The following is a 26,475-nucleotide window of genomic DNA, read 5'->3' as shown; positions in this document are numbered from 1 at the left end:
TTACTAGAGGAGTAACTTAGTATTTGAAGTAATGCAGTAATGCATGAAGTGTGCATTTAGTTTCCATGCTTATTGTGTTTCCACAACAATGTTAGTGAGTAAATCTACTGAAATGGCCACCACACCATAACAGAGGAGTGGGATGTGTAAGATCAGACAGCAGAGGTTAAGCCATTTAAGATGTGACTGTACAAAAAAAAAAAAAACAGAGGATATCTGAAATCTACTAACTCGTTATTATGAGAAAGAGTCTCATTATTTTTGAGATACTAAACCTAGCCTGAGCTAAACACATCCAGTCCACATCAAATACAGCCATTATCCAAACACTTACCGTAAGGAAACAACGGGTGTACAGAGGCCTGGGATTACTTAATGCATTGCCTGATTCATACACATTACCAGCTCGAAAGGACAGAGAGTGAAATGTAGAGATCTACATTTGCGCAGTTACCACTCCGCGCAGCAGCGCAGCTTTGGACGCGCTCGAATGTCTGTGTTATGAGACGTATTTGGAAGGTAGCTATCTGGACTCGACATTTATTTGCTTAGCGGGTTACGCGAACTGTTCACTGACAGCCAAGTGAGGACACCACACCTCAACTTCACTTCGGTTGGTGTAAAAATAAATCCCGCTGGAGCTGACACATAATGTTTCCAGCCAGTAGATATTCAAGTAAAGGTACGTCAGCTTATGACTTGTTAACTAGCACATTGCGAGCCTGCTGTTTTACCGACAGATTTGTCAAATGTCGCTAACGTTGCACAATTTATACAACGTTACTGACCACAGCCTGTTAGGGTGCTGAATATGTGTCCTTTGTGCACAACTTTGTTTTTAGGCTTCCTACAGATTCTAGCCTTATCATTAGGCAAACAGTCCAGCATGCTTATGTATGTTAGCATCAAGCTAAAATGTAGGTCAAAGTTGAAGTAACATATAACGTTAGGTCACTTGAACAGTGTCCTTGTCCTGGGTTATACATCCAGTGTCTTTTCAGAAATATACTGGTGCTATTAGCAATATTTTATTGTTTTGTCATCGAAGGTGTTAGATTGTGTTTATTCTCAGCTTTGGACTTTGAAATCAATTTAGCTGTGGTTACACATGTATAACTCTGCTAGCTAGCATGGTGCAGCTAACGTTACTGCAACTCTGTGACAGCTGCTGCTTTTCATTTCCACTACATTAGCTAACGTTAACAGTATCTATCTTTTTCTTGTTTGTTTGAGGTGTTGTGTTTTAAGAAGCCCCTTGATATAGCTAGTGTGCCACCTGCTTAAACCTGTAATGCTTGTATTTATTCATTCATTCATTATTCATTTATTCATTTGTGGTTCATCATTTGGGAACCAGATCAGGCTCAACTAAACCAGTGAGCACAATAGTATACAGCCACATTCCCACCAGTTTCAGCTGGTCTTAAATGGGAACTGTTTTCTCTCTTGCAGCCCACAGGTGTATCAGGGCATTGAAGACTGTACAGACAGAGCATGCTGCCCCTCAGCTGTACACAACATTACACAGAAGGAAATGCTCTTCGGTGTCAACACCCCGCATCACAACACACTACACCATCCATTCTCGAGATAAAGATTCAAGATGGGAAGGTAAGACACTGTACTATCTAAAGTTACTTCAAAGTTAGAATTGCCATTTAGATGATCTAGGCTAGAAATCCACTGGCACCCTTGAGAGATTAATCTTTTTGTAGCTTGATCTGTGTTGTGTCATATCAATAACAACGGATAGTCTATGAATAACCATCTTTACCGCACTCTAGTGTCCCTGTCAGGAATCTAATCCTGTTTTTGTCCATATTTGAAATATGATGTTTACAATGAATAATAGTAACCCAGTCATCATATAACTGTGTCATTCATTAGCCAAGTGTATGCTTGTATGTACAGGAATGTTACTTCTACGTTTGTTTTTGTTTTTCCTACACTAAAAAAAGCTTACAGTACACTTTTATCTTATGATATGCCTGCAACACAATTATTCAAGCTAGTTAGATGTGCTTGAAAACTGGAATTATTAAGAAAATATAGCTTGCATTACGCCTTTCCTTTTACTATAATATGTTTGAATTGTGGCCTTTGGTGTTTTGTAAATCCAGAAAAAGAGAAATGTTAGAGTGGATTTGCAGTGACTGGAAGGTTTGACATGATTGAGCCAAACTAAACCCATGAGCATGAACTAACGTTTTTTTTCTCCCAAAAATGTGTTTCACATTGTGAAGAATCCGTGTGAATAATCCCAAAAATGTATTACCTTTGCTTATTTATTTAACTTTGGTACCAAATAGTTGGTCATTACTTTGGTTGGCTTCCCCTGCAAATAGAACCCTACCTAATCCTGCCAGTTTTGGTGCAAGGCTTTGCTGGGTGCGCCTCACAGAGCTGCAGCTATCATTTAAAACATATTGCCAACTAAATCAGAATGCAGTGCCTCTCTCGTTCTCAATATTTCTTTCTCATGGTCCTTTCCCAGGGATCGAAATGGAAAGGTTTGCTGATGAGGCAGATGTGGTGATAGTTGGTGGAGGCCCTGCCGGTCTTTCCGCAGCCATTCGCCTGAAGCAGCTAGCCAATGAACATGAGAAGGAGCTGCGAGTGTGCCTTGTGGAGAAGGCCTCTCAGATTGGAGCACACACCCTGTCGGGAGCCTGTGTGGAGCCCACTGCCCTTAGCGAACTCTTTCCTGACTGGAAGGAACGAGGAGTGAGTGTCTTATTCAGCAGTTCTCTCTTTCTGAGTTTAGTGTATAGATTGGTAAAATGCCCTCTTTTTATACCATAAGGGATGGTTACATCAGATGTTCCATGTGTATGTTGGGTAATATATTACGTGACTGTTTGTCAACAATGGTTTATCTAACATTGCTACACATACTGTACACAGGAATACAGTCAAGATTAGTCATCAACATTTGCATACACCTACACTGGCTATATATATGAAGGAATATGCATGTGTTTATACACCCAAATTCCTATGAAGTAAACATTTTAGCAATTGTTCATATTTTTATTTTACCTCAGGCACCCATGAACACTCCAGTGACTGAAGATGTGTTCAGCATTTTAACGGAGAAACACAGAATCCCTGTCCCCATTTTGCCAGGTAAAAGCCTGTTTTATTCTTTTTGAATAATAATGGTGACCATTGGTATGGTAAGGCATTAACACATTCTGCCCCACATAGAGGGTGTGTTATTGATATCAGAGATCAGAAGGACATTTGTAAATATTAGTTATTTACCACTGGGAGAAATGATGCTCCAAACAGGTAGAACCAGCAGAAAGGATGAATCTGCATTTCAGTGCAAGTATGGTGGTATACTGAACAAAATTTGTGCCGGTCATGTGACCTGTAAGGTTTCATTTTACCAGTCAAATGGGAAAAGTTCCGTTCAAATATTTTCTGTGTTTATTGCCCTTAAAAACAATAGCTAGGTGGCCGGGTTAGCTCAGTTGGCAGTAGGCAGGTTATATATAAAGAATAATACCATCAAGGGATGTAGATTTATATTATTTTTTATTTGAATGTAGGCTACTTGCTACAGGCAGAGAGGGAAAAATAATGAAATCAATGCACATAATTGTACTGATCTGAATTAAAATAGGCCTATTTTCCATTCGCTAGGCTGAGGAAATTAAACAATACAAACTACAGTACAAACAAACTGGCTCATGAAATGATCAAGTGCCGACTAGAATCAAGTGTCGCTCTGCAACTCGCGATGCGCATAACCCTCTGCCTGACGCCGCTGCGCTGTTTTGATGCAGTTCTGCAGGAAGAAGCCATTCTCTGCTGGCAGACTGAAGGCAGGTTTTACGCATGCTACTTTGGCCAGTTTGACCCACTCCAGATAGATTTAACCGTAATCCCAATAAGAACCTCGCAGGCTGTTGACAAAGTCCAGCATCCGTACCCGTGGGCGGCTGTAATCATATCTTAATGTGCGTCTGTGGCATTAATGAGAGCGGCCGTAGCCGGTGCCGACTGGTCCTTGCTGACAATTTCTGCTTGGTTTTATAAAGTAATTCACAATATTTACCTGTTTTGACTTTCCCGCTTGGTTATCTCCGTTTGTTGTAAATCTACGGTAGTCTTCTGCATTCAATCAGAGCGTTAATGCGACATATAGTTTTTCCTTTATCACATACGCTACAGTCTACAGTCATTTCATTAAATGAAAAAATATGATTGTTCATTGTTTTTGACATGATTACAGTTGTTGTTAATAGAACGGAATATATGAAAATCACTAACTCATTTTAATACAATTTAAATTGTGCAATGGGAATTATTTCCACCAGTCATTCTGTCCGGAGACAATTACAATTTTCAGTCCTTATCATTTTTTTCCAGTCAATGACCGGTAATTACTGGACAATGGAAACTCAGGTGTAGAGGGAGCAAACATATTGTATCCCTAAAAGAATTACGAGATAACAATGCAACATTCTTCAAAGGCACTTTCTGAATATAACCACAAAGGTTGCCACACCACTAAAGTTTTAAACCAAGGAAACTTGCTATCAAGCAAACTGTACCTTGACAAAAAGATGGGGAAGAATTACCACTCGGTATCATTCTGGTTTGTGGATTTGTACTGAGGTTTTTCTGGTTGTCTGTAGGTCTGCCCATGAGGAACCATGGTAACTACATTGTGAGGCTGGGGAACTTTGTGCGCTGGCTGGGCGAGCAGGCCGAGGAGCTCGGAGTGGAGCTGTACCCTGGTTATGCCGCAGCTGAGGTGAGACCTCCTTTGGATTTCTTTGATGTACTGTATGACAATTTGCATGCAATACAAATATCTTAAACACTTTTTGCCTGTGTCTTTTCCTTTTTGTCTTTCTCAAAATGCACTATAGTTTGGTAGGTATGACTATGTAGATCATATGTCCATGAAACGCAGTATCTCGACTGCCCTTGGTCTGATTTTTACAAAGCCTGGTGAGATCACTTTTTAGGCGTTTTGCTGCTGTTGTTTTTTTAATTGTACCGTTTGGCCTGAGTTACGTGCTATAATAATTTATCAAACTTAAAAATCTTTAAAAGACCATCTACTATAAGTTTGATGATTCATGGAAGAATGATGGGGAGTTGCTTTGAACTCTTATTTCTGGCTTACTTTGTTCACTTTCTGCAGTTTGCAGTCAAACAGTAAACCTTCCCACATTGTTTTTTACAATCGTATAACTACCTTGTATTCCATTGTCATTCTGGGCTAAAGAAAAGTCATTCACAGGCATGCATTTTAATTTTTTTTACCGTCTAATCAATTTCATTAAATTAATTATTATTATTGGCTGATTATATTTTAACCTGTATCAATGGACAAGTCAATTGTTAAGGCAAAATGTATATCATCCAATAATCCGTGCCCCCTTAACATGTTTACAGCTAGTGTTAACCTTTATCTGTATTACATTTGTCAAGGTTTTGTTCCATGAAGATGGAAGTGTAAAAGGAATTGCCACCAATGATGTAGGCATCGCCAAAGACGGCTCACCAAAGGTATTGTGCAGTAAAACATTTATTTTATAATACTGTCCAGCTGTAGTCCCTTTGTCACTACTTCATTGTTTAATGAAGTACACAAATATAGGCCACTGTTCACATATAAACATGAATCGCCTGCATACATCAGGCCCTTTTGAAGGGATATTAAGGAAACAAACGAACAGGAGCACTTGTTTTGACCTATAAAGTATACAAATTCTGGAGTTTGTATGTTGCTTCAAAGAAAGAATGAAATTGTTTCTCGTACTCGTACTGAGGTGGAGTTGTTAATGCTCCTTTTCAGGCCCTGCTTACACAAATCTGCTCGCGGATGAAAACGACAAAATATTTTATCAGATGTGCCTTTCGACGGCAATTATTACGGCATTTTTGGGGCTTAAAAACGCAAAAAAGTGCAACCACCCTCCGTCGCGTTCCCGTCTAAAGGGTAAAGTGTGTGTGTGTGTGTGTGTGTGTGTGTGTGTGTGCGTGCGTGCGTGCGTGCGCATTGTTTGGAGCATTAACTCCACCTCCTCGTCTGTCCAGACAAAATTGTCAGCTTTTGTTGTTCGCGTCACGCTACTAGGGAATGACATCTTTCCATTAAAGATTTCAGTTTGAGCGTTTATATATTTAAGCTTTGCATTTTAACTTTTAACTTTTGAAATTATCATTTTACATTTCAACTTTGCTTTTTCAGTTTCCTTTTTCTTTTTTTAAATTGAATTATGGCATGATTATTCCTAGTAGCGTAGTAAAATAATCTTTTTGTTTTCTCTTTGAACTATCAATTTGAATTATGAATAAATATATCCTCCATAGTAACATACATACATGTTTATTAGGGCAATATAATGAAGGTTTTTCTCCTTTGGGTCCCAGTCTGTTTTAGAGTGGATTTTAAAACTTTAATGATCACTTTTAAGGTTTGTATGGGGATAGCTCTAAAATATATAGCTGAACTTTGTACCCCAAACGAGTCTAGACGTAACCTGAGATCCTCTGGTAGGTCACTCTTGGTCATTCCCTGGTCAAACCTGAAAACTAAAGGTGATCGGGACTTTTCTGCTTAGGCCCCTCCGTTGTGGAATGACTTGACGGAAGAGACCAGGGAAGCCAGCACACTGTCTTCTTTTAAAAACTCAGTATTTTAGACTTGCTTTTTATTGATTTAATCGTTCTTTGTTTATCTTTCATTTTGTCTTTGCTTTAAAGCAACACTAAAGAACTTTTCAGCTTTGGTCCCGCTACAGGTTGGAAGCGGAATTGTCCATCACCGCTGTCGTAATGTCTCATTATGTCTCATTCGAACTACAGATCCGCTACCCGATCTGGCAAACTTGCATAGCGCGGTTATAACCGATAGAGGGCCGCAAAGCGAATGCAGAAGTGCCGTTCACCCTGTTACGAGTTGATGAACCACTGAAACAATTTTGGAAACATTATTTTAAGGTACGTTATTTTGGTGCAAGTTTGCCAGATCGGATAGCAGATCTGTAGTTTGAATGAGACATAAGAATAATGGTAACGGTAATGGACAATTCCGCTTCCAACCTGTACGGGGACCGAAGCGGAAAAGTTCTTTAGTGTTGCTTTAAAAAAAAACAACAAAAAAAACGTGTACCTTGTTTTTGAAAAGTGCTTTATAAATAAAGGTATTATTATTTAGAAGGTAGGATTTTCTGATTTTGTACAGGTAATGTTTTTCCTTTTTGTTTTTCCTCCACGTAAAAAGTGATTAATTGATTGTTACCCTACTAACTACTACTACTACTGTTCTTCACTTGCTTCAGGATGTCTTTGAGAGAGGAATGGAGCTCCATGCTAAAGTCACGTTGTTTGGAGAGGGCTGTCATGGCCATTTGGCCAAGCAGCTATACAAGCAATTCAACCTGCGTGAGAACTGTGAACCCCAGACCTACGCCATTGGCCTGAAGGAGGTAAATACGATGTACCGCCCACATAAAGATTTGGTTTCCCCTTAATCTGGTTTGACTGATCATTCCTAATGAGTAAAGTCCATTCTGGGGAGAGTGATCAAAGTGGTTGTTGTAATGTTGTTTCTACACATACAAACTTACACTTTAAATTCTTGTTTTATTTCAGTCACACTAGAAAACATACATAAGTAGAAATGCATGCTCACTCTTTTTTATAGTAAAGCCGAACATATTCCGTGTCAGCAGGAAAGTATGGCTCAATAGATTTAAAGGAATCCTCTGCTTGTTGATAACTTTTATGCCCTCTGTTTTTTAGGTATGGGTGATTGATGAGAAGAAGTGGAGGCCGGGCAGAGTGGAGCATTCTGTGGGCTGGCCCCTGAACAGAAACACATATGGAGGATCCTTTCTGTATCACCTGAATGAAGGAGAGCCTCTAGTTGCCTTGGGCTTTGTGGTGAGTGGCTTTGTACACATACTGACAATGAAATAAACAGATGTGACAGCTGGATGCCATGCAAGCAGTTAATAATCACAGCTTGAGCTTCTGAGTAAATAAGCGAGCCGTGTGGAGTTTTACATTATTACTGTTAATTATTGATCCTGCTTAGGAAAAACAAATAAAACCTTAAATTGATTTCTTTCTGTATTAGTCTACTCGCAATACTCAACAAAGTAAAAGCATGACTTTTAAATTTTTTTTAAATAAATTAAAAGAAAAAGGCATTTTATGTGCATAAATTCAGAATGACCACTGACAGTGATTACAGCTTTAAATCTGTTCACTTTTCCATTTTCCACACATGGACTGAGCTGGTCGCTCCCACTGTTTTTTGCAGATTCTCTTAAGCTCTGTCAGACTGGTCAGATTTATAACTTACCACAAGGTAATCCCAAGCCCAGTTTAGACCAAAGATTCGCAACGAGACGAAACCATTTTAGAACGTTGCAGTGGTTTGAGCTGGCCCATCTCAACTCGACTCAAGCCCGCTGATGGCGTGGCCTGCGACTCAGCTGGTCAAGATGCCAGAGGCTGTTTTTTAGGACGTAAGGGACGTCACCTGTTTCAACAGCCAATAGCAGAGTCAGCTTGTAAAGTCAGCTACGAACTATAGTAATAAAATGATCCATAATCCATTTTTTCTATGTTACAAACTGTCAAATAGTCGAAATGGCACAATTTTAGACTGAGGCTCAACGACCTCCCGCGAGCACGGAGCCGTTATATGGTCGAGGGAGCGGCGTTAGAACAAAGCAGTGAATCAGAGAAATAAAACGTTGTTCTTGCCGTTTTATCACTACTAGAAATAGACTGTTTCGTCATATTGGTGTAAACTGGCAACTTTCAGATGCAGACTGGCGCGTCGCAAGTAGTAAGTTTCAACTCGTCTCGTCGCAAATCTATACTGGGCTTAAAGGTGCTCTAAGCGATGTTGGGTGACGGCACTTCTTGTTGATCATGTTCAAAGTATTTTCAAACAAAACGAGGCTAGCTCGCCCCTCCCTCCTCATCCCGTCCCCTCTCCCTCCCTTACGTGCTTCCGCGCACTAACCCCCTGACCCCCACCCCCAAATCCTTCTTGTCGGTTATTGGCTGGAACTCTGGAACACTGTTTGTTATGTTTGGTGGTGCAGGTTGGCGCAGTTTGTTTTTGTTGCCTTTTGTGGACCCTGGGCTGTCTACAGAGACCGCGTTTTTTTTACAGTGGGTTCAGGGGACAGGCAGCTCACGGATAGTGAGGAGATGTTGTATGTGGCAAAACATGTAGCGTAAAAAACGCGTGACATCGCTTAGAGCACCTTTAAGAGGACGACAGAGGTCCTTGACCTGGTTTTGGTTTACCTGTGACACGCACTTTCAACTTTGATAACTATATGTAATTTTAAGTTTCTGTAGGTGACCTTCTAACTAGAGACAACAAGGATGATAAAAGCTTAATTTGTATTGATAATTCCAAAAGTCTAAAGCTTGTCTAGATTGATGGCAAAAATGCAACACTAACACAAGGAAATGTGGAAAAACTAATTGGATTTGAATTCTTTTCTAGGCCAAAGTAGCTTCAGAAAACACTCAATCACTCAACCTTTTCCTACTTTATATTTGTCTACTAGGTTTATTATACCTGTTTTGTTAAATAACTTTGATTAAACTGGCATTTTTTTTCCCACTCCAGGTTGGCCTAGACTACACAAACCCTTACCTGAGCCCCTTTAGGGAGTTCCAGCGCTGGAAACATCATCCCTCCGTAGCTCCCACACTGGAGGGAGGCAGCAGAATTGCATATGGAGCCAGGGCATTGAACGAGGGAGGAATACAGGTATATAGGTCACGTTACACATTTTCATTAAACATGCTTGTCGTTAACTTGCTTGAACCATAAAACAAACTGACCTAATCTAAATACCAAGTCAATGTATTTATAGAGCACATTTAAGACCAACCCAGGGTGAACAAACTGATGTACAAAGTTATGTTATGTCATAAAAACAAAGAAAGACGATAAAAATATAGACACAATGAACATCATACAAACAACACACTTCTATACAAATGTCCCTAAACTAAATCATGCGCCAAAGAATAAAAATGTGTTTTAAGACGAGACTTAAAGATCTCGGCAGTAGAGGAAGACCTAATATGAATGGGGAGTTTGTTCCAGAGTCTCAGGGCCACAACAGAGAAGGCACGATCACCCTTTGTTTTCATCCCAGACTGTGGAATAGCTAAAAGGAACTGATTAGACGATCTTAGGTTCCTGGAGGAGTGATGTAGGGTAAGGAGATCAGCAATATATAAAGGGGCCATTCCATGTAATGCCTTAAAAACAAGTAACATTACCTTAAAATCGATTCTATATTTGACTGGTAACCAGTGAAGAGAAGCCAATATCCAGCCAATACCTTCTGGTACCAGTCAACAATCTAGCAGCCGCATTCTGGACAAGCTGCAGGCGTCAAAAGATTGAGTGAGAGTGCAGCTATGTCACTGGAGGAAGCACAACATTCCTTTGCAGTTTATATTTGTGAAATACAGGGAAGACTGTTGTCTGCATGTCTCCATTAAACTAGCCAGTTTCTCTACAGGGATTGTTTAAATGTATTCCTACTTTCATATTTAATTGAAGCCATCAGCAGATTCTACATTTAGAATCTAATTTACGGAGCAAATGCAGATGTTGTTCCAGCAGACTGACAACAGAAACAAGCTACTAATTAAATCAAGTTATTGAAATGTTTTCACTGCTACTGATACATTACTGTGTTTTTAGTGTTATTTGTTGTATTCATCAAATGTGTCTGTGAGGCTTTGTAAATTGTTAGTTTGATTTCTCTAATCTGTGTTGGTTTCTGGTGCGTCCTCAGTCAGCCTCATTTTATTATTACTGTATATTAATAGTGAAAGTTTTTAGGCAAGGATAGATAACGTCCTCTTGATCTGCCAGATACGCAATATCACTCTTGCTGGGACAAGATTTCAGATAAAATTTCAAATATGATTTAATTAAAACATTAGGTTATTTCAGTATATTCAGATGTTCTACTGAATGACACATCTGTGTTTGAGTAGTTTCATTGTTTTAACTGAAAATAAAAAATAAAATAAAAGTGTCATGTTAATACAGTGGTATTAACATGACCACTGTACTGGTTCATAAGTTTATGAACCCATGCTAAAGTTGACTAAAAAGAGGATTAAAAAAATCATCTTTTGGAAATTGATCTTAATGCCTTAATGAAAAAAGGAAAAATCCAATCTTTAAGGACACCAATTTTCTTTGTGAATCAATAATGTATCGTAAATTAATAAATGTTCTTGCTTAAAATACAGGGGGCATAAGTATAGACACTCCTATGTTAAATTCCCATAGAGGCAGGCAGATCTTTATTTTTAAAGGCCAGTTATTTCATGGATCCAGGATACTATGCATCCTGATAAAGTTCCCTTGGCCTTTGGAATTAAAATAGCCCCACATCATCACATACCCTTCATCATACCTAGAGATTGGCATGGGGTACTTTCCATAAAATCATCTCTCAATGCAAATCAAACCAGCTATTAGGCTAACTGAAATAAAACCATGCCAATAAATGCCAATAAACCATGCCAATAAATGCCAATAAACCAGAGCACGTTTTTCTCCCATCCCGGAACGCTGTGTGGCCTAGGCTGACCCTCCTCCGCAGCGCTGTGGAAGAAGGTCTGGCAAAGCGAGATTACTTCGTGGTTGATAACATCCAGTAGAATTATGGATATACTGATTATGAAAAAAAAACATGAACTCTCTCCTCTTCCTCTCCAGTCTATACCGAAGCTGACTTTCCCTGGAGGGCTACTGATAGGCTGCAGCCCCGGCTTCATGAACGTCCCAAAGATCAAAGGCACCCACACAGCCATGAAGAGTGGCATGCTGGCGGCTGAGGCCATTTTCCCCAAAGTCACCGCAGAGGACCTGGATTCCGAGACAACAGGTACAGCAGTCATAATAGCATCGCCAGTAGCCATTTGTATTTTATTCCAGGCACTCCATGATGAGCCCCAGCTCGTCAAGGTAAGGTAATTTCAGAAACCACGCTGTACCAGGTGTAGAGAAAGTGACGTCCTCATGGGGGAAAATGACATTTACTCTGAAGTTACATAATCACAAACACAAGGCTAGGTGGAATGCCAGGTAGCAACATTTGCCAGCTATAAAAGGTCAGGCAGTAAACTCTTTAATATCAGTTTTCAAAGCAACCAGAGGATTTAACAGAGGTCGGAAGGGGACAAATTCTTGTAGGTATATCAATCAAAAAAATCTGCAGTGTCAATAAAAATGTCAGTAAGGCACATTCTCAAGAATCATCATCTTTGTAGCACTGCGGTGACTTATTTAGCACAAAGAAGAAAAGAAAAAAGTGGACTTTTATATATATATATATATATATATATATAGATAATAAATACAAATTGTCTGTAGTCAGGAAAACAAAAGAACACACAAATGTTAAGAGTTAGTTCACCCAAATGACTTCATTACTCCTAGTAGTATTGTGTGCAGATAGTTTGGGTTTTATGTGAAAACTTCTGCCACCACTCCAATTAGACTGTTTTCATAGGGATTATTTTTTTCCAATGGGAAAGATTAAACCTCCATATTCCTGGAAATGGGTTGTCATTCTTTTATAAATATTTGTGCTATCATTGTGCAGACATTTAACATGACAAACAGCAGAGCAGAAATTCAATTACAATACTTGAATCTTCCCAGGACTCCATGTACCCGAGTACGCTGAGGCTTTAAAGAACTCGTGGGTCTGGAAAGAGCTGCATTCAGTGAGAAACATCCGGCCGTCCTTCCACAATTACTTTGGCCTGTACGGTGGCATGATCTACACTGGAGTTTTCTACTGGATCTTCAGAGGAAAAGAGCCGTGGACACTCAAACACGCTGGTGAGTATCATTGTACAGCTTGGTGTTAACTCAGACCTTTGTTTTGATTTGTATGCATTTAGTGGATCTCTCGATTGATCGCTCCATTGGTGTAGCCTAAATTAGACAAAAAAGGAGAATCATTTGTTACTACTGCAGATCAGCAGCACAGCACAATGCCAGGGGTTTGTCTTTAGGTGAGGTGTGAGGTCATCTTATCTCAGCAGGAAAACTCAACATTTTGTAATCGTCTGTGCTCGATCTGTCTCAGGCCTTGATGCCAACCAGCTGAAACCGGCTAAAGAGTGTACACCTATTGAATACCCCAAGCCTGATGGCAAGATAAGCTTTGACCTGCTCTCCTCTGTGGCTCTGAGTGGCACCAACCACGAGGGGGACCAGCCCCCCCACCTGACCCTAAAGAATGACAGCGTCCCGGTCGAAAGGAACCTGGCCATATACGATGGGCCCGAGCAGCGTTTCTGCCCTGCAGGTAAGCCATCATGGCCTCTGAATAGCATCCCCTCACACAGTCTATTACAGTGCAGATACAAGTCAATCTTTTCCACATACTAAAGTGAGAAAGTAAATTCAGAATAGAATACCTTTTATTGTCATTGCACCTTGTACAATGGAATTTTGGAATGTTTGCTTGATCGGGGACTTAAATGATTAATTCATAATCAGAATAATTGTCAATTACTTCGTACTTAGCGTCACTGCAGACTCTTGTTTGCTCTTGTTGCTTTCAAGCTTTTAAACATAACTGCCGGCTGTTAAATTTCTATGTCTCTGCTAAATTCAAAACCATGTACAACCATGTGTGAACATGCTTGATTTTAATGAGAAAATGCGTCATGGTGACAGCCTAATTTTCAGCGGAGTCTAATTGTTGGGAGAGATATTAAATTGCATTTTTACAGAACAGAAAACATTGCAATCCCTTACTTGTGTTCTAAAGGCAATGAACTGGAACTGCTAATTATAAATGTCTAAAAACAAAATAAAAAAGTGTTTGCTGTAGAAATGAGTTGCAATAATGTAAATCCTACTGAGAGCATGTGTTTTAACACAAGGTCTCCAGATAAAGACAAAGAACGTTCCTAACGTGAACAAATGCAGCTGTTTGTGGCCCACAGAGGTGAGCCATGACAAAGAGCAGGGGAGATTGAATAAAGCAGGACAGCAATAACTTCAGAATGTCAGTGCATGCTGCAGCTTTGGAAAGTTAATCATTTTTATAATTAGTTAGGGGCTCAGCATTGTTGGCTGACATGAATTCACTTTTTTTTCCAGAAATCTGTAAATGGTGTATTGTAAGTGGCAAAAGCAGTATGCAAAAGTGACCGCTGTTATATTATCTAAACTTTGGAATATATAATTAAAGCCTAAAGGGTAGGTTCATTGTTTTTCAACCCTGACCTTATAAAACTCAACAGACGAATCCATGCTGTAGGCAGAGGTAATTGAGCTGCATTAACACCGTAGTGTATGGAAAGCTTTTAGGTTTTAATTACTTCTGTACAATTTTTGCCATGAAATATGTCCACAAGATACTGTAGAACTTGTTGACTAATCTTAACTTCTCAACTAAATTTACCCATTTTTATAGACACCTAGATGTCTTTATTTGCAAATGGCATCAAATTATCAGGCTCGATCAATGATCTTTATCCCAAAGCCATTGTCATCGGCAATTTCAAAACAAGTGTTTTGAGACCAATAATGATCCACGCTGCGTTCTTAATCAATCTAAGAATGCACGTTCAAAAGAGAGCCGGTGAAATGGCATTTTGCAATTAACGACCAAAGCCGTCTACAATCAACTCCGCTATCTTTCATGTAAACATTTTGTTGCTGTAGTGGGCAACAGTCAGCAAACTTTTCAGCTTTAAAACCAAATGCATTGAGGCATTCATTTATACCACGATTCAAACGAGGAGGCTCAGATGTGTCCACATCGCACTGCTGCTGAAGAGAGTTCCCACACCATGTTTCATGTAAAGTAGGGTTGGGAATTATAGGGTATCTCAGTTTTATCATGGGTATCATACAAGAACCAATGATAGTACATTCATTCCTGCATTGATTACTTGTGTTGTACACTGTAATGTTCCTTGTTCATGTCTTTAGAAGAAAAGAAAACCCTCTGATCAGGGCCCGTACTTATCAAGCCTCTGAGAATTACTCACACTAAGAATTGACTTAAGAATTTAAAAAAAATCTTTGCTCAAAGCTGCACGTAAAAGTTAGTTATCAAGCATCTCAGTCGAAATTGAAGTGAAGTGTAGGACTATATCTTAAGTGTCAGTCTTAGAGATGATTCACGACACAAACGGGATTTTGGATGACCACATAGGCATGGACCAATCACTGAATAGATTTCCTTAATTAACAATATTCTCAGATAAATTCACATTGAATGGCCTTCCTAAGAGGAGTTTACATTCAACACACATTTGACAATAAAGGATTTTTCAAGAGAATACATTATGAAATGCACAGTGGAAATGAAAGAAACACCATGTCCTAATCACATGAGACACAGCCATCTTCTAACCGTATACAAACTGGAAACTACAGTCAGGTCCATAAATATTGGGACATCGACACAATTCTAATCTTTTTGGCTCTATACACCACCACAATGGAGTTGAAATGAAACGAACAAGATGTGCTTTAACTGCAGACTTTCAGCTTTAATTTGAGGGTATTTACATCCAAATCAGGTGAACGGTGTAGGAATTACAACAGTTTGTATATGTGCCTCCCACTTTTTAAGGGACCAAAAGTAATGGGACAATTGGCTGCTCAGCTGTTCCATGGCCAGGTGTGTGTTATTCCCTCATTATCTCATTTACAAGGAGCAGATAAAAGGTCCAGAGTTCATTTCAAGTGTGCTATTTGCATTTGGAATCTGTTGCTGTCAACTCTCAATATGAGATCCAACGAGCTGTCACTATCAGTGAAGCAAGCCATCATTAGGCTGAAAAATCTAAACAAACCCATCAGAGAGATAGCAAAAAACATTAGGTGTGGCCAAATCAACTGTTTGGAACATTCTTAAAAAGAAAGAACGCACCGGTGAGCTCAGCAACACCAAAAGACCCGGAAGACCACGGAAAACAACTGTGGTGGATGACCGAAGAATACTTTCCTGGTGAAGAAAAACACCCTTCACAACAGTTGGCCAGATCAAGAACACTCTCCAGGAGGTAGGTGTATGTGTGTCAAAGTCAACAATCAAGAGAAGACTTCACCAGAGTGAATACAGAGGGTTCACTACAAGATGTAAACCATTGGTGAGCCTCTCAAAAAACAGGAAGGCCAGATTAGAGTTTGCCAAACAACATCTAAAAAAGCCTTCACATTTCTGGAACAACATCCTATGGACAGATGAGACAAAGATCAACTTGTACCAGAGTGATGGGAAGAGAAGAGTATGGAGAAGGAAAGGAACTGCTCACGATCCAAAGCATACCACCTCATCAGTGAAGTATGGTGGTGGTAGTGTCATGGCGTGGGCATGTATGGCTGCCAATGGAACTGGTTCTCTTGTATTTATTGATGATGTGACTGCTGACAAAAGCAGCAGGATGAATTCTGAAGTGTTTCGGGCAATATTATCTGCTCATATTCAGCCAAATGCTTCAGAACTCATTGGACGGCGCTCACAGTGCAGATGGACAATGACCCGAAGCATACTGCGAAAGCAACCAAAGAGTTTTTTTAAGGGAAAGAAGTGGAATGTTATGCAATGGCCAAGTCAATCACCTGACCTGAATCCGATTGAGCATGCATTTCACTTGCTGAAGACAAAACTGAAGGGAAAATGCCCCAAGAACAAGCAGGAACTGAAGACAGTTGCAGTAGAGGCCTGGCAGAGCATCACCAGGGATGAAACCCAGCATCTGGTGATGTCTATGCGTTCCAGACTTCAGGCTGGAATTGAATGCAAAGGATTTGCAACCAAGTATTAAAAAGTGAAAGTTTGATTTATGATTGTTAATCTGTCCCATTACTTTTGGTCCCTTAAAAAGTGGGAGGCACATATACAAACTGTTGTAATTCCTACACCGTTCACCTGATTTGGATGTAAATACCCTCAAATTAAAGCTGAAAGTCTGCAGTTAAAGCACATCTTGTTCGTTTCATTTCAACTCCATTGTGGTGGTGTATAGAGCCAAAAAGATTAGAATTGTGTCGACGTCCCAATATTTATGGACCTGACTGTATATTCTCAGAAACCGAAGCTCTGAACACCTGAAAAGCACTGTTGTTACTCTCTGCTCCTCACCACGGGGCTTCTCAGGTGCTGCGAGCAAATCACTCCGCCCAAGTAGCAGAAGTAGCTGTGCTTCGCCTTCTGAGAATTATTTCCCAGTTTGTATACGGTTAGAGGATGGCTGCTCATGTGACCTTGTTATTTGTACACGCTGTGACTATACAAATCACAACATGTGAATAGGAAAATGTTGGCGTTATTTTTTCACTTATTGGGAGCAGTAGTCTAGTTGGAGCCGGTTACCTCCAGGATCCGAGCTAAGCTAGGCCAGCGGTGGGTGCGTCAGACAGTTACAACACGCACGGAGATGAGAAGGGTATGTATGGACTTATCTAACTCTGGGGGATACGGTGAATAAGCTAAAGTCCCAATAAGTTAGCGTGTTCCTTTTAAGACTAAAATGGTACTTTGAGAAGCTTGATAAATACGGCCTCAGGACAGAAAGTGGAACACAAAAATAATGGAAATATTTCACATCCTGTTTCACAACTGTTTACTTTTTTTTTTTTTTTATCTCTACCAACCCTCACAGGTGTGTACGAGTATGTTCCCCTGGAAACTGGAGATGGGATGAGATTGCAGATAAACGCTCAGAACTGTGTCCACTGTAAGACTTGTGATATCAAGGACCCAAGCCAAAACATCAACTGGGTTGTGCCTGAAGGCGGCGGAGGACCAGCCTACAATGGAATGTGAACTTCGGTTTTCTTTTTTTTTTTTAAACTTTTGTCTAGAAAGATAACTCTAAAGTATTATTCAGGGTTGCAGTACTTGCCAGTAATGGCAAATGTGCCTAAGTATACAACAAAATATAACTGTTTTTGAAAGTACAAAAAAGTAAAATTAGAAAAAAGCAAGGATATTAGAAAAGAAACTGCATTTTAGACATGAATACTTAACTTATACAGTGGAGTATCAACTTTAAAATGTGGCAAATACAGGACCATATATGAAACCTGTCACATTTTGTTTTTGCCTCACTGCCATAAGATTCCCCATTTTGGGCATTTAACATTTTAAAAGTGGCTCTTTTGTGTTTGAAAAAATTACTTAACTGTAATACTTAATATATTTCCTTTAAAATCATCTAATTGAAGAAGCAAACGGGCTGTTCTCAAATTAAGGTTTATTTTTGCATTTATTCCAGGTATATTTGGACAGCATTTGATCCGTATTGTACATAAAATCATTAGATGATATCACAGTAATGAATAAAGAACTCTTGACTGTTATCCCTTTTGTTTTGACCTCTGTAAAAAAAATAAAAATAAAAAATAGATGGATGTATGTGGCCAGGGGCACGGTATCAAAATCCCTACCATGAAACGATATAAACATACACAACTTTGCTGAACTACTTCAAACCCCTAGAACAAGGGCCAGCGTTAACCCAGTTTTTCAGAGCAGTGGAGTCGGCCGTGCATCAGACTAACACTTAAACTATTCATTACAGTGAAGACACTTGTCAGAATTAAGACAGGCCAAAGCTTACAACAGTTATTCCCTTAAAACACTGACGGTGAGAAATGTGCCGCTTGAAAACATCAAATCATACTGTATATTTTCACCTGGTTACAGACTCCTTTATCTGAGTGCAGCTTCCCACGTAGAGATGACTTCAAATATTGACAAACGTTACTAACAAACTCATTGCATCATTAGGTGACATGTTCACGCAAACATTTTGGCATAGATTTTCTTTTCTTTCTCCTTCTCCTCCTGGATTTTGAGATGAACCCTCTTCATCTCATTGCTGATAGCTGTCAAAAGAAAACACTTTGAATTAGCAGAGTAAATCAATGGCTCAAATGTATTTACATCCGTTTCATCCTGAGTGCTGAGACTTCAAACATTGGTTTTGATGTCCATGTGTCTACATTTTGTGTTCTTCTGCACACTGTCAATTTCACTTTAAAGATTGCCTGCTCCTGAAGGCACAGAGCATGAAAATCACTGATAGCTCTTATCTCCTAGCTAGCAGCCCCAAAAACATCTGCTTAAAATATCAAAAGAAGGGCGCCTGGCTATATATATATATATATATATATATATATATATATATATATATATATATATATATATATATATATATATGTATATATATATATATATATATATATAGAGAGAGAGAGGTTTACTCTTCGACGCGGTGGCCGCATGTTCGACAGCATGACATTCCCCCTCTCCCTCCCCTTTCATGTCTTCAGCTGTCCTATATAAATAAAGACCTAAAATGCCCGAAAAATGATCTTAAAGGTTCTGTTCTTTTAAAAAATAAAAAATTGGAACGGAAACATAAACCGTAACAACCTTTTAGGTCAGTTACATCAGATGTCACCCACTGGTAGCTGAGGGAGTTTTAGCATTAAAGCAGTGTTGTCTGTCTTTAGCTGGTAAAGTGCTTTTGTTGGCTACAAAATCATCACAGTTTTGGAAGTTAATGTGGCCATTCTTGTCCTATATTCTTTAAAACTTTAGTTCTAGATTAATTTGCACCCTGAGAGGTCTTAGATGATGATGTTTTGGTTGCATGCTGCTCATACAGAACACTCAATTAAGTTACTCAATTCCATAAAAAAAAAAAGTTCAATTAGGTAAACAACGAACAAACGGGATGTTCCTACAGTCTTGGACTATTTTTCTTCATGAGCTTGAATGCTAAGTTTGAATAATACATGCGATTATGCATGAAATTCTAAAGTAAATTATTTAAATATGCAAATGTGGGAGAAGAAGAAACATTTGCAGCATTCTTGGCAGGGTTGAAGCCTAAACAAACAGAAAATGTTCAAGACACATTGCCCACCTTTGTCTTCTGGAGCTATTCCCTGAGCTTTCTTCAGATCAATCTGAAAAAAAATGCAGAAAACAATTTGATGAGTCAAACTGACCTCAAACTGCTCTACATACTGAACATCTCCGAGATCAATGCGTCTGGACTGTATATTGTACAAACTAGGACATGTGACAATGAGACAAATGAGCAGTTATTATTGTCTGCAAATTGTTTACAATACATTTGTTTTTACTACATCCAAACTATTGTCCAATAGGCAATACTGAACAGGAGAATCCTGAGCTGATATAATGCTGTATCAAACCAGATAATCCATACAAACAATAATAAGTATGTACATTTTTAACTGTTGTGTTGTATAGTATCTCATACAATTTGTGTGTGTTTTTTCCAATTTAAAGTGTGAGGGGCTTGTGTGGCTGTTACCATGGCTTTGCTGTTTTCCTTTAACCCCTGCCAGGCCTGAGCCCTCCGGAAAAGTGCCTTAGTATTGGCTTGGTCCAGCTCCAGAGCCTGCAAGACATGAGAATACACAGCAGAAATTCAATTCTATCCTCCTTGAATCTGTTATTAAAGTTGGCTGAATTAGTTAGTGACTTTATTTTTGGGTCCCAAGTACAAAATGTATTGTATAGTATCAGTAGCTTAAAAATCAATAGTGCCATTTTTGGGAAATTTGCTTTAAGAAATAGTCAAACACATCCCCCACTAACAAATGTACCTCATTGCAGCTGTCCAGAGCATCCTGCCACAGCTGCAGTTTCAGATTACAAGCAGCTGTGTTGAGGAAGCAGCTGAGGGCGGTGGGCTCCAGCTTCTGCTGCGCCGCCTCCTCCAGCAGCTCTCCACTCACCTCCAAGTACCTGCACATGTAAAAATCACCCTCGTTGTTAGTGGTCGAACAGGAGCGGTTTGATGCCTATTCACAAACATTGCTGCTTGACTGTAATCTGCCACAAAGTGGTTTCTGTCCTCCAGTTTCTTCTTTCTATATGTTTATTTTTGCAAGTTTGACACTTCGGTATTTAAATGCCATCTTCCCACTGAGAGGCACACTTCATTTATCAGAAATAGCACTGAAAACAGGTGTGGTTCTGTTTAAAGGATAATGCTCGTCATCATTTTCTTATTGTCAACAAATCCCATTAAAAGACCAAAACCAACATTGAATCAATCAATCCTACTACCAAATACTGTCTATGTAGCCAAATCCTGAAATAGCACACAATGACATAGGCACTCTTGTTCATTTTGACTTAATCTCACATAACACCTCATCCTGCTGATACTATACTGACATACTAAAAATAGTCCCCAACTAACAAATGCGCTATTTACTTCTATTTAAGTAAGGTTTGCTAAAAACTACATTGGCCAACCGCTTTAGGAAACCACTGCTTACAAAAACAGACATATCGTAGTATATAGTAGTAACAAATGGGATGTAGGCAGATTTCCACATATACAGTAAGCTGGGAAGACATTATGTATTAAGAGATGGACAAAAATGAATACCCTTTTTATTTAAGTGTGTTCACTATTTTAGCTGTTAAAAAATATTTGACAAGGTTTTTTTTGATCGGTACATCTCCATAAACTACACCGATAATAAACGACATGCCTGAAGATGAGGCTCATAAACCACAGCAGACATCACACGGCCTCTACCACTTGAGCCACAGAGTTAATTTCAGATACTGGGTATAATATTTATTTATTAACTGTAGGTAGATTATCTGAAATACTTTATTTAATTTGGATGGTTGCTTTAAAAAAGGTGTGCTTCTCAGATTCTCACTTTTAATAAAATGAAGGCTATTGTAATCCACATATGCAGCGACACAGTATATTACCTGAGGGCTTTGCTATATTTGTTGACAGCAGCTTTCCAGTCTTGATTCTTAAAAAGACTGTTTCCAATGTTCTTCACATCCTCAGCAACAGACAGAACTTTGTCAACCTGAAAGCAAACAGCAAGAAACAGAATCAGACCGGTTGTGAACAAAATAAAGTCAGACTAAACTACTTCATTTTGAGGTCAAATGTATAATAAAAACCCATCATCCCTCATTTTGGGGACAAGCCCTTGAATTTGTTTAATAGTAGCATACTTTGAGTGTTTGCTATGCTTAACATGTGCTGGATCTTGATATTGATCTTCTCATCTGATTTTGGATAAGTAGCGTGCACATTCCCCAAACAGCCAAAGTGGTCCTTTAACAGAGTCCCTCAGAGCTTTTTGCTATCTGCCAAAGTTCACCCGTTTCCTTGAAGATCAAAGACATCACGGATACTTACATCTTTAAAGTCGACTTCGGAGTCCTCGGGGAAGTCTGGGTGCGTGTCCCCTGATCCATCGCTTGGTCCAGTGCCCCAGCTGTCCCCATCCTTATGCTCACCACAGTCTGCTATGGCACATGGCTGCAAAAGTAGACATTAGCAGAAGTTTTAGCACTTAACAGTTGGGCACTTACCTTTGTAAGACTAGGTGCCAACTTTGTAAAATTGTAAATTGTGTTATTTTGGAATTAAACTCTACAAATTTTAACTGAAAAAATTTACCTTAACAGGAACGTCCTCATTAGTCTCAATAGACTCCAGCATTTTTACGATTCCCATTCCTTTTAACACTTGTCCGAAGACTACATGCTTGCCGTCTAAGTGTGGAGTGGGCACGGTAGTAATGAAGAACTGTGAGCCATTAGTGTTTGGCCCGGCATTCGCCATGCTTAGCAGACCCACTTTGTCATGCTACATTGAAAAGGAAATAAATGGTTAAAACAGACAAAAGAAGGCACTACTGACACAGAGACAAATGCACAAATATGGACGTTTGGATTATTTCTTGGTTATTCAAAAACAGGTTTGAATTGTTATGCAATAGAGGGAGAGTCCAGGGAGATAGAGACAAAGATTCCAGTATACTCCTCAGTCACTGGGACATCCTGGAGGAATAGGTCTATTGTTTGATATATGTAAAATAGTCTTTTAAAGCCTTATTTTTCTCCTTAGTATAGCTAAAAACTAATGAACAATGAGTGATGGGTAACATGATGGATGAAGAAACCAGGCAATAGTGTAGAAAATATTTTAGCAGTGGACCCAGATAATGGTATTAAAGGGTAACTACCGTTTTTTTTCAACCTGATAAAGGCATTTAGGTAGTCTGTACAGAAATTATAGGCTCCTGTTATCTAAAAGATTTTCAATGTAATGGCTCAATATTTAAATGATTTCGACAATGTGGATGAGGTTGTTATAGTTCGATGACCATATGTAGGCTATTCATTTGAGCCAGAGTAGGCTACAACGTTAGGGATGAAGAGAAAGAGAGAAAGAGAGAGAGAGAGGCAGAGGAGGGTGAAGCAGCGGCTGAAGGGCTGCGAGGCTCGGGATATTGGTAGTGCACCCGTGGGTGCTGTGCCCCTGTATGACCAAAGAATACGTTGTCAGGAGTGGGACCTGTTGCTGCCAGATCTCTGTGGTCTGGATGTGTCCAGTGATATACTGAACCTTGGACATAACGCTGTGTTACCAAGTCAGGATTTCCCTCCTCTACAGTAATCAACAGGGCTGTGAGACATGAGCAAATACGAACCAATGTTTTTATTGAAAATCTTTTAGATAACATGAAACCATGGATGTATTATAGCCTATTAACTGCACAAAACACTGAGCAGCCTCCCTCTCTCTCTCTCTCTCTATACTTCATCCATAGACTATAGCCTCCTAATGAATACAGGCAGCCATCCAATTATAACAACCTCATCCACACTGTCGAAATCATTCAAATATTGAGCCATAACATTGAAAATCTTTTAGATAAGAGCCTATAATTTCTCTAGCCTACACCGTAACAACAGACTACCTGAACGCCTTTTTCTCGTCTCGCGTTCCAGTCTCCACACTGCTGTCTTCGGACAAAAAGTCACGTCCTAAGATCGATAATGTTGTCAGACAACTTTAGAAACAATCTGAGCCTGTCAGTAGCACCAAAAAAAAAAAAAAATCCCTTTTATTGGACAAAAAGCAAGGCTCCACAATTGCCCCATTAGGTTACATTGTAGCTTGGTTTGCGCCAGCTCGTCATTGCAATCTCACTCAATACTGGACTAAATTCAAAGATCTAATCAGTCTATTAGACACAAATGCACGGGGAAATGGTGCCCAGGTTAAAAAAAAAAGGTAGTTACCCTTGAAGTAGTTTACCTTGTAGTGGAAGTTTTCATCCTCAAACTTCTCCCCGTAGATGCTCTCGCCCCCGGTGCCATTATGGTTGGAGAAGTCACCTCCTTGGATCATGAACTTCTTGATGACTGCCAAAAACAAATTTATAGCCAAATTACTTTTCAGATAAACCAGACTGAATGTCAGTAGTGCTTTAGATAGATAGATAGATAGATAGATAGATAGATAGATAGATAGATACTTTATTCATCCCAAGGGAAATTGATTTAAAAAAAGCCAAGAGCCAAAGGCTCAATAAGCCTGTTAAAATCAAGTTAGTTACTTTACATATTATATACTATACTGTCTCATGACATTCATGCTTGATGCTGACTTTTTTCCCCACTCACCCCTTATATACTGTAATTTAGCCAAGCATGCAGTTTTAATTTCCATGGATTTTGGTGAACTGACAACTAAAATATGTTTTTTAACGAGTCCACTAAAGTAACTACTAATTCACTAAAGTAACTACAAATTCTCCAAATGGTCCACAACATTGGATGTCCTTTCAAACTGAAATATCACATAACATATGCAGATTTAGAGGCTTTTTACTTCTGTGGAAAGGGCATCCTTTGAAGTGCAGCGGTTTCCCAGTTGATTTCCCAGTGCCTTTCTCTCCAGTGCAGAGTGCCCGGAAGTTTTCTGCAGTTTTGGGGGTGATATCAGCAAACAGCTCCAGAACTATTCGGCCAGCTGTGGACAGAAAAAGAAAAATCGGTATAACATTACTGTACAAGTTTATTCACAGATTCTACAGTATAGTCTATGGTATAGTATGGACTAAGTCATCACATACTTTCAACATAAAATCATTGTTGTTATCTTTACTAAAAGCAAGATAAAGTGGAGCATGGATATTGAGGTAACGGTATTCAGGAACTGACTTAACTAACGTTACATCTACCCGACAAAATAGGCCTCGTCAGGCTAACTGTTACAGTAATCAATTTGTGGGCTGCAGCCAGTTATGTAGCTAGCTAATCAATAAACCACTTGAGCTGATATTAAGCTATCTACACATATGATCAATAATTACCATCTGCTTTTGCTATGACCAAGAAAACGCTCTCTTACAGGGTTATGACAGCAAAGCTAAATTTACAAGTCATTCTAGACAACACAGACACACGTGGTTTAGCTAAACTTAACGTTACAAGCTCTCTAAATGAACGTTACTATTTGTTAGACTCAAAGCTAACGCACTTTAAATATTAGCGAGCTGCTAATGTCGATGTTTAACATAGTCTTTTTTCTAAGGCGTAGCTAATGCTATTGGAAGCTTCTAGCATAAATGAATCCGTTTCAGCAAGTCACTAGAACGGGCGGATTGTGCTAAGCTAAAAAGGCTAACGTTAGCGGTTAAACATTAATCAAAATCAAAATGTCCTGACCTCTTTCTCCTCCAACGTCTACGTCGAGGAAGACACGAGGGTTTTCGGGGTTTGAAGGCTTGTCAGACGGTATTGGGTGAGACATTTTAAGGACAGGGCGGTTTCAGACACTTGTTTCGGCTAACTTAACTTGCTAAACCCGGCTGGTGTATCGTTACTGGGGCAGGTTGAAGAATGGACGCAATAACTTCCGGTGAGCAAATTCCAAAATAAAAGTATCTGTTAAAAATGCATTGCAGGATTTTGGGGTGCATTGTTATGAGGTAAAGAAAATAAATGACCGATAGATCGCTTGCTTGGCTTTACAAATCGGTTAAGGCAACAACAAACCGAATACAGAAATTTACCCAAAATGTAATTTTCACAGCAAAATTCCAGTTTCCTGATTCTGATTAACAGGATTTAAAATCTAAAGAATATTAATGTTGCACAAATGACTTTCTTAAGACGCTCTTCTAATCTTAGCTTTTTTAATCTTGTAAATACTGTTTCTACCGCTTCGTGCCTCAGATAAAACGAGAAATAAAAAAAATCTTGGGTTGACCTAGCATAGACATTCAACAGCCGATAATTTTCCACATTATGTGCATTGCTTTGTTTTAGGGGCCATGTTTTTTTTGGCACACGCCAAAAGTTGGGGATCACTGAATTAGATCTATGGGGAAAACGGTTTAACTTTAAAAGGTCCTAACTAACAGCAACCCCTATGGACCCACTGTTGGTTTAGGAGATAAGATAAGACCTTTATTGATCCCCAGTGGGGAAATTCGGTTGTTGTTGTTGTTGTTGCAGCAGTAGGCTAGAAACAACCAAAAATAAATACAGTATATATATATATATATATATATATATATATATATATATATATATATATATATATATATATATATATATATATATATGT

General features: G+C 39.1%; 2 protein-coding genes across 2 annotated transcripts; one reads left to right on the top strand and one right to left on the bottom strand.

Moving 5' to 3' along the window:
• Positions 1-480: 480 nt before the first annotated feature.
• Positions 481-18,382, top strand: etfdh (electron transfer flavoprotein dehydrogenase). The gene is made up of 13 exons (XM_078260130.1): positions 481-682; positions 1,453-1,611; positions 2,495-2,724; positions 3,045-3,126; positions 4,647-4,765; positions 5,452-5,529; positions 7,308-7,454; positions 7,771-7,911; positions 9,629-9,772; positions 11,756-11,924; positions 12,704-12,886; positions 13,137-13,358; positions 17,683-18,382. Exons 1-13 carry the CDS (start codon positions 652-654, stop codon positions 17,844-17,846), a joined length of 1,869 nt encoding a protein of 622 aa, XP_078116256.1. The 5' UTR covers positions 481-651; the 3' UTR covers positions 17,847-18,382.
• ppid (peptidylprolyl isomerase D) lies at positions 18,260-25,753 on the bottom strand. Its single transcript, XM_078260131.1, has 10 exons — positions 25,572-25,753; positions 24,733-24,873; positions 24,157-24,263; positions 22,510-22,698; positions 22,246-22,368; positions 21,801-21,907; positions 20,669-20,810; positions 20,374-20,460; positions 19,957-19,999; positions 18,260-18,910 (listed from the first exon to the last, which is right to left on the bottom strand). The coding sequence occupies exons 1-10, from the start codon at positions 25,654-25,656 to the stop codon at positions 18,822-18,824; spliced, it is 1,113 nt and encodes a 370-aa protein (XP_078116257.1). The 5' UTR covers positions 25,657-25,753; the 3' UTR covers positions 18,260-18,821.
• Positions 25,754-26,475: the final 722 nt, after the last annotated feature.

Source organism: Sander vitreus, chromosome 10, assembly GCF_031162955.1.
Source record: "Sander vitreus isolate 19-12246 chromosome 10, sanVit1, whole genome shotgun sequence".
Lineage (NCBI taxonomy): Eukaryota > Metazoa > Chordata > Actinopteri > Perciformes > Percidae > Sander > Sander vitreus.
The sequence above is the reverse complement of the archived record's forward strand: the minus strand, read 5'-3'. Positions and strand labels throughout refer to the sequence as shown.

Coding starts and splice junctions, on each gene's coding strand:
- ppid (XM_078260131.1), bottom strand. CDS start 25,656: ATGTCTCACCCAATACCGTCTGACAAGCCTTCAAACCCCGAAAACCCT. Junction 24,874..25,571: donor AGACGTTGGAGGAGAAAGAG/GTCAGGACATTT, acceptor TTCTGTCCACAG/CTGGCCGAATAGTTCTGGAG. Junction 24,264..24,732: donor AGGATGCCCTTTCCACAGAA/GTAAAAAGCCTC, acceptor TGTTTTTGGCAG/TCATCAAGAAGTTCATGATC.
- etfdh (XM_078260130.1), top strand. CDS start 652: ATGTTTCCAGCCAGTAGATATTCAAGTAAAG. Junction 683..1,452: donor CAGTAGATATTCAAGTAAAG/GTACGTCAGCTT, acceptor TCTCTCTTGCAG/CCCACAGGTGTATCAGGGCA. Junction 7,455..7,770: donor ACGCCATTGGCCTGAAGGAG/GTAAATACGATG, acceptor TCTGTTTTTTAG/GTATGGGTGATTGATGAGAA.